General features: G+C 42.6%; 2 protein-coding genes across 4 annotated transcripts in view; one reads left to right on the top strand and one right to left on the bottom strand.

Moving 5' to 3' along the window:
- Positions 1-14,066, top strand: part of LOC139054752 (uncharacterized) — a 52,848-nt gene that overhangs the window by 26,446 nt on the left and 12,336 nt on the right. The window contains exon 2 of the mRNA XM_070532324.1: positions 8,790-8,904. The gene's annotated coding sequence lies outside the window, so the exon portion shown is untranslated. The remainder of the gene's footprint in view (positions 1-8,789; positions 8,905-14,066) is intronic.
- The window catches only part of AP-1sigma (AP-1 complex subunit sigma-2), a 31,371-nt gene that overhangs the window by 14,301 nt on the left and 3,004 nt on the right, over positions 1-14,066 (bottom strand). For 2 of the 3 annotated variants that reach the window (XM_065436130.2, XM_065436131.1), the window contains exons 3-4: positions 9,196-9,304; positions 7,950-8,087 (exon numbers count right to left, since the gene is read on the bottom strand). In XM_065436130.2, the coding sequence (XP_065292202.1) occupies positions 7,950-8,087; positions 9,196-9,304 (247 nt within the window). Of the gene's footprint in view, positions 1-5,604; positions 5,961-7,949; positions 8,088-9,195; positions 9,305-14,066 lie in introns of those variants that run through there. The other variant, XM_065436129.1, reaches the window with a different exon arrangement.

Genomic DNA, 14,066 nt, shown 5'->3' with positions numbered 1-14,066 from the left:
AGATGCTCGATTATCTAAAAAGCCATTGTAAGTAATAGGCTTAAGGTGCTCTCTGAGAACAGGTCAAACGACATGTGAAGTTCAGCTGTGTAACTTGCTTTCAAGAGGCAGACGAAATATTCAACAAACCACAATTTAGACATCTTCCTCCTATTTCTATTTCTTGTCGGGCTTCTGTTTAAAACAGAACCTAAGAACAAAGAACCTTAACTGCAGTTATAAGCTTGGCGTTCATTTGGAAGTATAATGTCAACCATGCTCTAAGAGCAAACATCGACACGTATTGCTTAACCTATATTGCTTCTTCGAAAGACAACTTTCAGAGCCCCTGTGTTCATTTCCTTTTTAACTAAATTTACAAAGGTCTTACTTTAAATCTGTAACCCTAAGTGCTGTATGTGGGCAATTGATATCCCCTTGAACACAAGCTAATCAGATTATACTCCCCATGACTGTGCAAGAAGAAGAGCATTCATGATGAAGATAACAATACCAAGGCCCTCAAGGTTATCTGATGAAGCTTACATCTGTTTGGTAATGCATGCAAAGTGTTGTTGAAAGGTGTGACCTTAACAAGCTGAAGGCAGGCTGTGTCTATCATAATAATATGAAACATACTGTCTCTGCCAATGAATATAGAGTGACATGAATACTTTTATAAATACTTGTCTTTCTCTATACGTAGTATAAAAAGAAATAGCATGATGCTTTCAGTAGCACAGACTGTTGTGAAAGCATTGCAGTGGTAAAGGCAATCTGCCACTAGAAGCTATGATGCTGCTGCCACTTTCAACAGTGAAACAAACTTTCACTCATACTTTTGAAGAGTTGGCTCTTTTGCATTCCATTTCATTTTTTATAGTCTAAGTGCCACGCAAGGCTAACTAGAATGTTGTCCAAGATAAAAGAACAGTAAGCTAAGGCTGTGAAAAATACCCTAAAAGGGACAATAAAAAAAAATGCCAAGTCAAGCAGATTTGGCATATTAGACTCCTCTAACAAACAGATTGGATCTATAATAAGGGAAGGCGTTATAAGCCAGCAGGCATGCAGAAGAGATAGCTGGATTGCGATACTTGCTTCAACTTCTTGCCGCACTCCATCTAACCAATTCCATGCAGCCCACCACAGCCTAGGAACAAAGCTGGTTGTGTATTTTAGAAAAACGAGGGGGGCTCGTTCACTGTATGCTACAAACCCTTTCATGAAGATTCCAGTCAGCCGGTACATTGTGGAGCACAATTAGAGACGAATAAAGAAGGAGCACTTCTTCTGTTTTTTTTTTTGCTGGTTGCCTGACACAACCAACAGCATTCATGCACTGTACAGAGCTGCTGAAATGGAGTACAGCAAGTCTGATCATGATGTAATGGACCTTGAATACATGTGCTTGGGCCTAGTTAACTGTTTAGTGATCAAAATATTTCCACGAAACTCATTCTAAAAGAAGTGAAGACTCAACCTGGAAATATTCAGACGGAAACATTTCTGGCATGCAAACAGTCAAATGTGCAATGAAATGCACATCATTGTGCTGACATGCCAGCGCTGTAATTTCAGGGCAAGTCAAGAACTCTGGCCTTCATTTTCTCAGCTGCTAATCAAACTTTTTCTGCCAGATGACATAAATTGGGTTTTGAAAAACATGATTTCACCAATTAAAACATTTTTCACGTTTCTCCTTTTTGTCCCCTTTAAATCTTCACTATCAGCTCCCCAAGCACTCTTCAAAGCTTCAAAACTGAAATTTGTGCGAAGCTAACTGTATGAGCAACGTTCCATGGTTCACGGAAGAACGACTCAACTGCTCAGAGCAAAACTTGGAAGCGTCATAAGTCTGTTAACCCAAACTTTCCATACTGCGGCTGTACTGCTACATAGTATTGACATTCTCAGTACAAAAGAAAGTTTCAAGCTCAGAATCAGCACGCAAAGCACGCGACACCAATACATATTAATAAACCTTCAGCTCGGTAGGAAATAACTTTTATTTTGGCTAGTCCGTATGACGTTCTGGGTGCTACATTCGTTACAAATCCCTTTCTTAATGGTACAGTTAGCTTTCCTGTGCAGCAGTCTTCCAAGCTTGTAGCAGCCTAGGCAAAAGCACGTGTTCACATCTTTTCTGTGTGCTTTTCTTTCCCTTCTCTTTTTTATGAGATGGAAAACATAAAATGCAACTCCTATGTTGAACCCGTATGCAACAGTGCGAAGGAGCACAGTTCGCATTTCATCTTTATTTGAACGATTACCAGTGCCGTAATTAGTTACGCAGATGTGCACTGCTGTGACGTGCAATCGCAAATTAGAAAAATGGTCCATCTGGGCAAAAACTTAAGTTGGAGTACTGAGCTCACCGACTTAGCTTGGTCGTTGAGTATAGTTAAGTTGGATTTAAAGGGACACTAAAGACAAACATTAAGTCGAGCTAAAGTGATAAATTGATGCTCGATACTCCCTAAGGCATCAATATCAGGAACAGACCCTTAATAATCGAGAAATTGAGGTAAATGCAGGACATGATTAGAGACTCCCACGGGATACTCAAGTACTTGCCTGATGATAACAGCACTCCTCAGTTAAATTTTGTCATTAGTACTCAACCACTCATTGCAAAAAGATGATTGTATGGTATTATAAGACTAAATAAACTGCTACTTACCTAATTCAATTTCCCTTTTAGAAAAAAGAACTCATTGAAATTGCCCTTGACAATGGCCCAGGCAGTCTAAAAGGTTTCACTTTCGCTCGATTCTGCACCGCGCATGCTTTTGCATTTCAGTAGTTTCGTCATCGCATAGTGCTGCACTGGTTTTGCTGTCTTGCAAAACTCGCACAAAGTGCAAGTATCAGTGAATTCAACTACCATGTGATGTCACGGGATGCCCGAACACTCTACGCCACTTGACCAAAAAGCAGATGCAGTGGTGAATCCACCGCTCTGTCTTGGCTCGGTAACGCTATCTGTCGATCACCATTTTACCCACCGACGGCCGCAAAGGGTAGTGATGGTGTATGCAACATCAGTGGCAGGAGATTTGAATTTCAAAAAAGGTATTCGGACCCTTCAGATGCAATTTCCTCGTAAACTACTGTATTTATTGAAATCCTACGCGCACTTTTTTTCCGATAAAGCGAATCCGAAAATTGCGTGCGCATTAGAATTGAGTACGACCCTAAATCTGCGTTACCATACTGCCATCGGCATTTCAAAATGGCCACCTCGTATGCGCTTCGAGCCTAGCTGCATACTAGCATACTAGCTTCCTCCATGTGCTGCGGTACGTGTGCTTAGGCAGTGCTTCCTTTGGCTTAGGCTAGGTCACCATCTGTCTTTCCGTCTGTTTACGTTTGCTCTATCAGCATGGAAGTTCCGACTGCACAGACATGCCGAGTTCATCACGATGCCGCAATTAAAAGGAAAGCGATCACGTGTGAAGAGACGGACAGAAATCGGGCTGCATCCCAGGCATTCGGAGTTCCCGAAATTTGGGTGCGGGACTGGCGCAAACAGGAGAGGCGTTCTACACTGGCGGCTGCCATGTACGGCGCAGCAGCATGGCCCCTATACATACTGAAAGCGATCTGCGACGAAGACAACACTCAACGCATCTAGGCGCACCACGCTGTGTTCTCGTCGCTTAGTTCGCATTGAAGCAAGAGACCACACAAATGTCAATTACTTCGCTCCTGCTACCGCACTTCCTCACTCCGGCGTTCTGATAAAGAATTTCCACAGTCATTGAGTTAGGCGTGTTCATGCTTGCTTGTGTGCGCGTGACACCATGCTTGTTAATTTAGTTAGCAAGCGAATGCTTAGAAGTTTGTACGGCCAATAAAGCTACTATCCTTACTTTTCATATAGCTGCCTACAAATTTGCTATCGATGGACGCTTGGCCTTTCGGGCGAAACTGCAACTTTATTTATCGCAACTTTAGTGCATTGAGAGTAAATCTTCTGTTTCTTCCAAAAGCTTTATTTCTGTATGAAAGAATGAAGTGCGCAGTACTGTAAAGGACTTTTCTTTTTTTTTTACGTCACGGCAAACGGGTGCGCGTTACAATCCAGGGCGCATTAGAATCGAGTAAATACGGTAAGTCTTTTCTTGCCACAAAAAATGTGTTGCGAGGTTTCTGGAATGGTATTTAAACAGTCCACATCGACTTAGTATTTGCCTTTAGAGTCCCTTTAATGGTTCAAACATGACTCAGGCTATGCTGTACCAGCCACAGTCGTTGAATATAACAGAAATACAGATTGCAATGGTTGGTTCAACACTTCACAGACAAATGCCATCGTGAGTAGGGATGTTTTTGCGCGTTCAGATGGCTCTGTCACCACAGCTACTATAGACTGACACAGTTCCATGCGCACAACTGCTTTGAAAACCTTGATTAATTCAACTGATTCATGAGGTTTAATATCCCAAAGGCACACTGGGGCTATGATAGATGCTGTATTGGGGGACTCCATATTAATTATGACTGCCTGAAGGTTCTTCAACATGAACCTAAATCTAAGTACACCTGCGCTTTTGCATTTCACTCTATCAAAACACGGCCATGATGGTCAGGAATCATGCCTGCGTCCTCATGCTCGACAAGAGAACATTCTAGCACTAAGATACTGAGGCAGGTGGATTTAAATGCTATTGAAAGTTGCTAGCAGGCCCATTACGTTGTGCAAATGACAGAGCAACAGTAGACTAACATTTCCACTCATATGATGTGTAAACCATCGTACCCCATACATACAATCACAACAATCTGTGCTACATAAGGAGCGAAGTACAAAGCTATGTTTCTATGTACATGAGGGTTAAACAGCACAAGGGCAAGCAAAGGTAGGTAGTGCCAAAAAATGCCAGCGCTAAATTCGCTGAAGCACAGAGATTTCAGTACAGATGCACCACCACCATTCATGCACTGGAGGCCACCACAGGACAATACACATTGAGCACATTACCACATGCAGGGACACACAATAATCAACAACACTGGGCAGAAAAGGCATTGCTTAAATAACGTCCCAAACATTCTGTGAGCAAGTCACTAAAATACAAGCAGGTTTAAAGGCTAGAATCAACTTATCTGCAGTAACTGGCAGTACGCAGAGTTGATAGCAGCTAAAATGTTTTACAAAAATCTATTACAAAGGTTTTCAAGAACTTCTAAGGCCCTGATAAAGTATGTCAAGGACTACAGAAACATTACATTTGACTGCTTGAAAGAACAAAAGTGTCAACAACAAGCACCCCCACCCAACCCTCCCTTTCTTTTTTTCCTGCCCACAAATGAAATAGTACCTGAAAAAGGCCTAGAGAGCAAAAAACGACCAACTACTGCAGTGCTGTTAACTGCATTTGACTGGCTTCCCTTTTGGACAGCACCAATCACATTGTCAATCGTCCAAGGTCGGTTAAGCTTAGCTGTAAATGACATAGAGATATTTTAAGGGTTTGCAGCGCCTTGAAAATGGCATTTGCAATTCAAGAGCTATGAAGTCTGCTACCAACCATGAGTGCTGCCAAGCAATGCAACAGATTCTATGGTCTCTTTTCTCTGATACAGTAAGGCTACATGAAACATAAGAAAACAAACTCAAAACAGATCTTTCAGATTTACTGCTAAGAAAAAACTAACAGTAATGAGTAGTCAAGAGTAAATTTGTTCGGTACAGCAACGCTTCCCACTTATGTTAAGTGTCTCACAAAATCATACACAAAAGATGTCACAGTTCGTGAAAGAAACACTTTCAGAAAAAAATAAAGAGAGAGAGAGAGAGAAAGGAATTCCAGAAGATGGAAGCGAAAAAAAAATGGTTGAAAAGCAGGCATGTAGACTGCTTAAGCGTCACTCTCAAGATGAGAATGACCACAGCGATGTTGCCACCATTAAACGAAAAGACATCAGATTCATATGAGTCCAAACTCTTTGAGGGCGTTCTCAACGGCTTCATCCTTGGGGAGGAGGACAGGAGAAAAACAACATTAGCAGCTCAGCCTGACACAACAACTGTAAAGGAGCACTACAGAGGAACATTATTTTAGGCTGCATTAGTATATGTTCATGAAATTGCAAAACTGCCATTTGAATCAAGAGAGGCGAGCCAGAAAAGGTGCAATAACAAACTACAAGTAGTGCCGCCGCCCTGGGAATCCCGCGCTAGGTGGTCGTCACGACGTCATGGATTTTCACAGCATCTGGTTGAGTCTAGTTAATCGTTCACCAGTAACAAAAGACTACACCACATCCTAAACAAATCGAATGCTCAACATATCAAATTTCTATAACTTTCTTGCTACCAAAATGGCCGAAAGACAAAAATTACTTTGGAATCCTCAGTGCCACATGACGATGAGGTTCCAGAATGCAATTCGAATGTGAAAGTCCAGCCTTCCTTTTCTCCAGAGGTAATTACCCTTTCTTGCTAAATGAATGAAATTACAGTTGTAAGACGATACTTTACAATTCTAATTTAACTTAGTGTCACTCTTTAGTGTCCGTTAAGGTCATAGAGAGTAACAGGTAATGCAGTGCAGCATGCTACACACGCACACACACATTAGAGTCCATCAATACATACTGTCTTCTTAGTGCTAAAGTACTAAGAAAGCAGTAAAAAAAAATGGGGGGTACCGAGTGCCGAAACGTTAGCAAACACAAGTGGAAAGCACGAGAAAATCCATGGGGCACTGCGATGCGAATTTTGTGATGGCACTGGGGGTCCTCAAAACCCTTTTATCAAAGTCGAGAAATGCATTTGACGTTAGACTATTTCAGAAATACTTTGCAGCAAAAAGTACTTCAATTTGTTTTGCAAATGCAGAGTTGTTGGCAGCCAAAGATCACCTTTATCCCCTTCACAGTGCTGCCGCTCCTTCTTCAGTGCCTTGCACTACAATGACTACGGCGGAGCAGGCGTGGCCCACTGTGCTCCGCCTACTGAATGCCACCGTGGCATGCAGTTCAAATTTGATTTCGTATGTTCATGTAAATGCCACATGTCCGATTTTAGCGCCTACGATGCACCAAACGTGGTTGTCCTCAGTGAGCGCACTCAGCGTACGGCCTTGTCGTGCCCCCCCCCCCCCCCCCTAGTGTTAGTGGTATCACGCCCCCTACAATGCATAGCAGACCGCAGCTACATGCAACTGTAGTACGTATGCGCAGCATTTGCTGTGCACGTGACAGGGCGCATTCACACTCGTGTGCTTCAGTCTCGCCATGCTATGTGGTGTGAACCAGCTTTGTGCCGCACCAGCTTGACCGACGAATAGTAGCCACATTTAACTTGAGCATTTTGAAGAGTTATCAATAATTCAATATGAAGTGAAGTAGCAGCCGTCTAATAGCAGCCGTCTAAGGCAACTTTGCATATGATGAAATATGCAAGCCGCAGGCAGTTTCGATGGAGGTGAGGAGGAGGCCTTGGTTGAAAAAAAGAGTGCCTGAGAAATAAAATGACTTCACACTCCGCTTATGAGCTCCATGTGCGGTGCAAGACTGCAAAATTTCACTGAGATGTTCAGGGCAGAGTATGCTATCCGTAGACTGCATTTTTTCACCAAGCCTTAGGGGTGGTTCAAGACTCCTCTACGTGGACGAGCTGACAGATTGAAGAGGATCCTAATACAGTTGAACCCCTTCATTTGTTTTGGGAAAAAAAGCGAGAAAAATATGTGCCGACCGGGAAAACATACAATTCGAATACGCTCTCTTTTAATGTCCCCGAAAAAAATATGTGCTGATCGGGAAAACATACAATTCGAATACACTCTCTTTTAATGTCCCTAAGGCACCCATAACGTCACAATGCCAGAGACTACTTTCAGTCACCATACGTTGACATCCTGGCCGCTTGGCCCAACACGGCCGACTATTAAGCCATCCAGATGGCAGAGCAGGGGAATAAGAAAGCAAACGAGAAGAAAGGAAGGCATGCTCACCTCCTGAAGTAAATCTTGCGCTGCAATGGCCTTAAGAACGTTCTTCTTGCTCGTCTCCTGCATCTCGCCGCCAACAAGCAGCTCGTCAAGGATAAAGTAGGCCTTCTCAAAGTTGAAGATGATGTCCAGCTCGCACACCTGCACACATATGTCGCGATGGCAAAAAAGGAATGAGTGTAATTGCACAGTCCGTATCTATTCATCCCGTATACAACAGATTTCTTTCAATGATCACTAGACATAGTGCTACTATGTCCCAGCAAACGTCCTTCCCTCAACACTTGATGTACCAGACATGTTCTCCAACAGAACAGACAAAGGCTGTAATGTACAATGGGTAGCTTTTTTCTCAAGTTTGCAATTGGGTTCAAATCATACGCCCCCCCCCCCCCCCCCCAACATAACACATTCCTTGTTTCAATAATGTTTTTTTTAAAGCAGTAGAAAAAGATTATAAGCTTTGCATAATGCACATACTTGCATCACTTAAGAAATAGGTTCCTAATACAATGTAAAATTGTATTTAGCATTTGGCATGCTAGGATATACTACATATATTATTTCTTACAAACCCTTTGCTTAATCTGAGAGTAAATATTACGCAACAGGGAAGGTGACAAAACACGCACAAAAATAAATGTTCTTGCTGCGTGCATCTAAGCTGAGACATATATCTGCCTCTATGAATATTTGACATGGTTGCAGCGAGTCTTGTGATGCTGCCCCATGTAAGATGGGCAAATGAACTGGCCTTGCAGACAGTAGCAACCCAGAAGCAGTGCCAGAATTTTTCTGTTGGGTGGCAAAGAGCATGATTCTCCATTTTCATCTGGTGTGCAGGAAGGCACCTCACTGGGCACTCCACGGTGGTAGGAGGAGGGTGACGGAGAATCAGGATGAAATTCGGGCGGTCAGCCACACCCTCTCCCCTCAGCCCACTTCAGTACTACCTCTGGTAAGGCCCCTCTTTAGCTACTCAGAACAAGCCATATTACCTACCAACTAATCAAATGGGCCAGAAAAGAGCACACAAGCTGACCTACAGTGGCTCACAGCAACAGAACTTATTCGCACTTGGGTTAACAAGTTACTTAACACAAAGAGTTCTGTGCAGCATGACAGGAGCACAGGAGTTGCTTTGTTAAGAAATTGCAATCATGAGGTATACACTGACAAGCATACTGGTCCAGCAATCACAATGACTATACTCAAAAACCACACCCTGTAACAGCAGAAGGCCACATACACTTCCAAAATACTTGTCCAGCAGCTCCACATATCGGTGAATTACTTCAAGAGTCAGCAGCTCGTTGTCCACCTGTTCCACAGCACAACAGAAATACAGACTGGCGTACCTGGATGGAAAAGAGAGGTACCACAAGGTGAGAGACAAAAAGCAGTTGGGGGTGCCATTATATCTGCAACAGACTGAAAGGAGTCATTGCATGGCACACATAAAATGAGTCATTGGAGAAGCTGCAAAACTGATGGCCATACTGTGCCAATCATGTGAACTGGTGACAGCGTGAGTGCTGAAGCAGAGAATGCAAACTCTCACGAGGGGGAGCCATATAGCTCTACTAGAACACATACAATATTACTGCCCTGCTCAGAACATCACGATTCCCCTGGATATTCCAACACCCACTACCCAGCTTTCTTAGGTGTTCCCCTACTCAAGATCAAATCAAATCATGTTCTTCAATGTCACAAACTAACATACAGGCTATGAAAGACACTACAGTGAGGTGCTTTTCCTCACCAGCATTCCTTAACCTGAACATAAATCTTTCACTGAATGTTTCAGTGAATCATTCACATTCAGTGAATGTTTTTGCATTGCGTCACCTTGGGATTGTGGCAGCCACAGCTGGGAACCAAACCCACAATTTCACACTAAACAGCAATACACAATAGCCACTGAGTGCCAGCCACCATAGCAGGTGCCTACAGTTCTTCGTCACTCAGTGGAGACGAGAAATATTTTTGAGTTGTGGCTCATTTGTGCATGTAGAATTAAACGGCTGCCTGGCCAGCACGTCCCGTTAGTGCACATGGGGATTAGTGAACGTCTAGCCAGCAGGGAAAATTAAGCTCTCTCTCTCTCTCAGGTGCACACACCCAAGACCCTATCCATAAACCTCTTTTTCACACATCAAGCTGGCACCATAATCCTCCATGCTCGCCTACACCTCGCATGAGGCAGCCTTCAATGTTTATTGTTTCCCACCAAGTGAGCATGGCAGGAAAAAAATGCCGCTACTACAAAGTTAACAACTCGGATGTGAGACACAATCTTACTGCATGGAGCACCTCTTAATCGTTTGTGTCCAAAGTTCTTTCCCCAAAAAATGAACAAAATTTCTAAATCTTCCTATACTATGCTACACTATACCAGATAATGTTCAGATTCATAAAATGTGTGCTGTGCATGGTTTATCTTTTCGAATGCACCCAAAATTAAAGAATGAAGGCTGACTTCAATAAAAGATTTCAATACTAAAGATTACAGTCGAACCCACTTATAATAACATTCAAGTGCCACGAAAATTCCGATAATTGTTTAACCGGGTTGCATGAAAAAATTAAAAGTGGGATGGCTGAGCTGATGTGAAAAAACTATAATGGCAGGGAGACCCAGTGACCCTCCCCACTACCTTTCTCCATCCAGCTGCTGATTGCGTTCATTTGTTTAAGTGCTTTCTGGGCGGTCCAATCATGTGTAAAAAGCCTCAGCTGTCGGCAATAAAGAATAGCACTGCTACAAAAACTGCAAAGAGCATCACCGAGGCATCGCTTTGGTCACCCCAAAAGGGGCTTTTTAAAGAATGCAAGGAGGTTGCCATGGCAGCCTGTTAGCTTGAGAAATCCAGAAGAAATGCTGAGGCAAGATCACCACAAGCATCTTGCCATGTACTTCTCAGTGGCTTAAACAAGAAAACCCGACTTTACGCAAAGCTTGCCAACATCTTTCTCCAAGACATCCAGTTGTTCCACGCACTGCAGTGGAAGGTTCCTTGCAAAAATGAAGCCCTGGAAGGACTGACTCATCTGCCAGACCTCCTGTGAGAACAATGTTGAGGCAGCCTCCCCTACCACATCACTGCTGCCATCATCCCCGTCGCTATCCAATGCAAGCACGTTTGCGATGATCACCTAATTGGTTACAAGCACTTAGTTTCCAAATCTACAGCCGTGCTCTTTCTTTTCACCGGCAACGTCATGCATTGCCAATGATCAGTGGGCGGATCAACCATCTTCCGTTTTGGCAGCGAGTCCAATGCGGCTGAGAAACCACATGGCCAGGACCGATTTCGACGCAACCATCAAAGATGAACGCAAGCGATTAGGCTGTTTGCAGAACTGCGCTCAATGAGGGGCAAGCGAGCAACATGTGAGTGGCGCAGTTGGTGGGATCCATTCGTGTGTCGGAGGGTGGCGCAGCATAGAGCTATGGGCGCAGCCCATTCGTGTCCGGAGGGGTAGAAAGGCGACGGAAAAGAGGCACACGAAGAAGGCCGGAAAATGAGTGCTCGGCGAATGTTGGAGCAGCAGGCTATTGCGCTGCAGCTCAAATTTCTCGTTTTCTTCATTTGTTTTTGAAGGATTTCACATTTCACTACTTTTCGGCTTGGACATCCAGCAGACAGACTTCATCATCATAACTGATAATGTGGCATAGGGGCATTGTAGTAAGTGGGTTATTTAACCAGGGAAAACATACAAAAGTTGTTGTTGCAGCAGCTTCTCATTGTTATAACTGATATATTGTTATATGTTACAACCAAAAACTCACTATTATTGAACTCTTCTAAAACAAAGCTGTCTTATTCCGTCCAAAATCCGTACCATGTAACCTCGGTGACGTCCTACACTTAGATCACTCTGTCATTAATATCTCTGCTGTAGGGAGTAATTTGTAACGAAGTTAGGCTTCGGGACCACCACACTGACTACCTACGCACTAAATTTTCGAAAGCTTTAGGCATGCTAAGGAAGTCTATGTATTTTCTCCAAGTCTTCCAGAACGGTTTAGTACACACTGCTTTGTTTGAATCGCACTTGCATTACTGACATCTTGTATGGGGAAATAGCACTAAGAAAGTTGTGTATAAGCTTATAACATTATAATGCAGAAAAGTGCTCGAGTCATTGCCAAGCAGTCATATGATGTGCACACATCTCCGTTGTTTACTAAACTCAAAATTTTTAAGTTATACAAATTATATGAATTTAAGCTACTGTCTGAGTTTAAATGAGAAATATGTAAGAGTACGCACAATCTGAGAACACTTTCAAACTTGCAATATAACACTTCATGCTCCTTCAGGTGCACAAAATTTCGTATGTACCAAAATCTCGCACTAAGGTATTCAGATGATGCAGTTTAGCGTGCCACAGATTTTAAATATATCCTATCTGACATTAGAGAACTTGCATGCACTTTCGAGAAATGACTTGTACGCGCTTTTTGCATAATGCTTGTTATCATTTGGTGTTTTTGTTTATTTGGTCACACAATGCAGTAGTTTCCCTCCTATATGTATTATGAAACAAATATTGCTGCTGTTAGTTTTTGTTAGCATGTTTTATTTACTTCTGCTAATGTGTCTGCTATTCTTTCACAAACAAGTATCGAAACTCCAACAGTCTCCGTGTACTTGTATTATTTACTTCTGCTGAAGTGTCCACTGCGGGGTACTGGGAGGTGGGGGCAGTTGAGCTACATGTATGTAGTTTCTTTTCCCATTTTTCCAACCACATTTTCTGTGCAATTTTCTTTTGTACTTTGAGTGTGGTAAAAATCAATGAATCAATCAATCAATCAAAACTGCTATCACTATAAGTTGGTTCAAGTGTAGTAACAAAGAAATAATATTATCTGAGTACATCTTAATTAAATTATTGCTAAATAATAAATCTAAGCACTCAAGCTCAGCTGTATTTTCTGCAACGAGCTGAAGTGGTAATTTAGTTTTGGCGAGCCTAAGAAAAACTGCAGCTTGGACAAGTAAGACACTTATTCAGCAATATTGGTACCAAGTCATAGGACAACTAGACCTCCTGCTTGGGTGTTATAGTTCATGAAGCACAATATGGGGGCTTATTTTTTTCACAGTTTTTTACTGCGTAGGAGTTAGCCACATAGCAAGCTTCTTTATGTGCTGGCATAAGGAGAGACAGGAGAGGCCAGCTTGAGTGATGCAACTCAAGCCTGTTACTCCACGCTGGAGAAGGGGTTTGGAGAAACAACAGACGTAGAGTAGGAAGATGATGAAGGTAGTGCGGTGAAGATGGTAATGATGCCTACCGCCTATGATGTCATAATGAGACATGTAGGAAGAACCGCCCAAAAAACGGGACCCTGAACTAGATTAGACTGCCATGCAGTCAGCAGGTAAGCACCCGGATAAGCAAGAGACGCTGAAGTGACAAAAGTTTTCCCTGTGACCTTGAACATGTCCTTTCCTAGAAAGTTATCCACACCCCCAGCAAGTGCCTAAAACGAAGCGTATGGCTATTCACACTGCACAAACCTACAAGCAGAAGTGCGTAAAGGAAGTAAATGATAATTTGGTTTTCAATTTCAGGAGCGGCATTTGGGCCCCCAATCAACATTCAGTTAGGAGAAACATGCTCAGAAAAGCTACCGAAAAATGCTGAGATGCCCCACCCTTAAAAGACAGCCCACCCCTGACTAACCTCCCGGCTTACAAAGCTAAGCTACCCACCAGAATGTTACCCACCACACTGAAAATTAACCCATTTTCACTCGATTTTTTTTTCGATTTTAGGTGGGCTATCTCTCGGGATTTTATAGTAGAAGATTAGATGGCACACAAACTATGTATCATATGGTGAACAGCAACCGCAAACATTTCATAAAGACCATGACAAAGACATTTGCTAAGGTAGTTTATTATATGTCTCAGTGTGCCTACATCAAAATGCACGTCATGATTTAGACTTGTTTACTGCAGCAATGTAGCAACCAAATTATTACATCATGTTGATAAAATAATTTTTAAAACCACAACAAACATATATCCACATCATTATGAGGCTATAGAAGCTTTTCAATGACTGGTTTCCTCACTAGAAATAAGATGGCGCTTC

This window comes from Dermacentor albipictus, chromosome 1 (genome assembly GCF_038994185.2).
Source record: "Dermacentor albipictus isolate Rhodes 1998 colony chromosome 1, USDA_Dalb.pri_finalv2, whole genome shotgun sequence".
NCBI lineage: Eukaryota > Metazoa > Arthropoda > Arachnida > Ixodida > Ixodidae > Dermacentor > Dermacentor albipictus.
The sequence above is the reverse complement of the archived record's forward strand: the minus strand, read 5'-3'. Positions and strand labels throughout refer to the sequence as shown.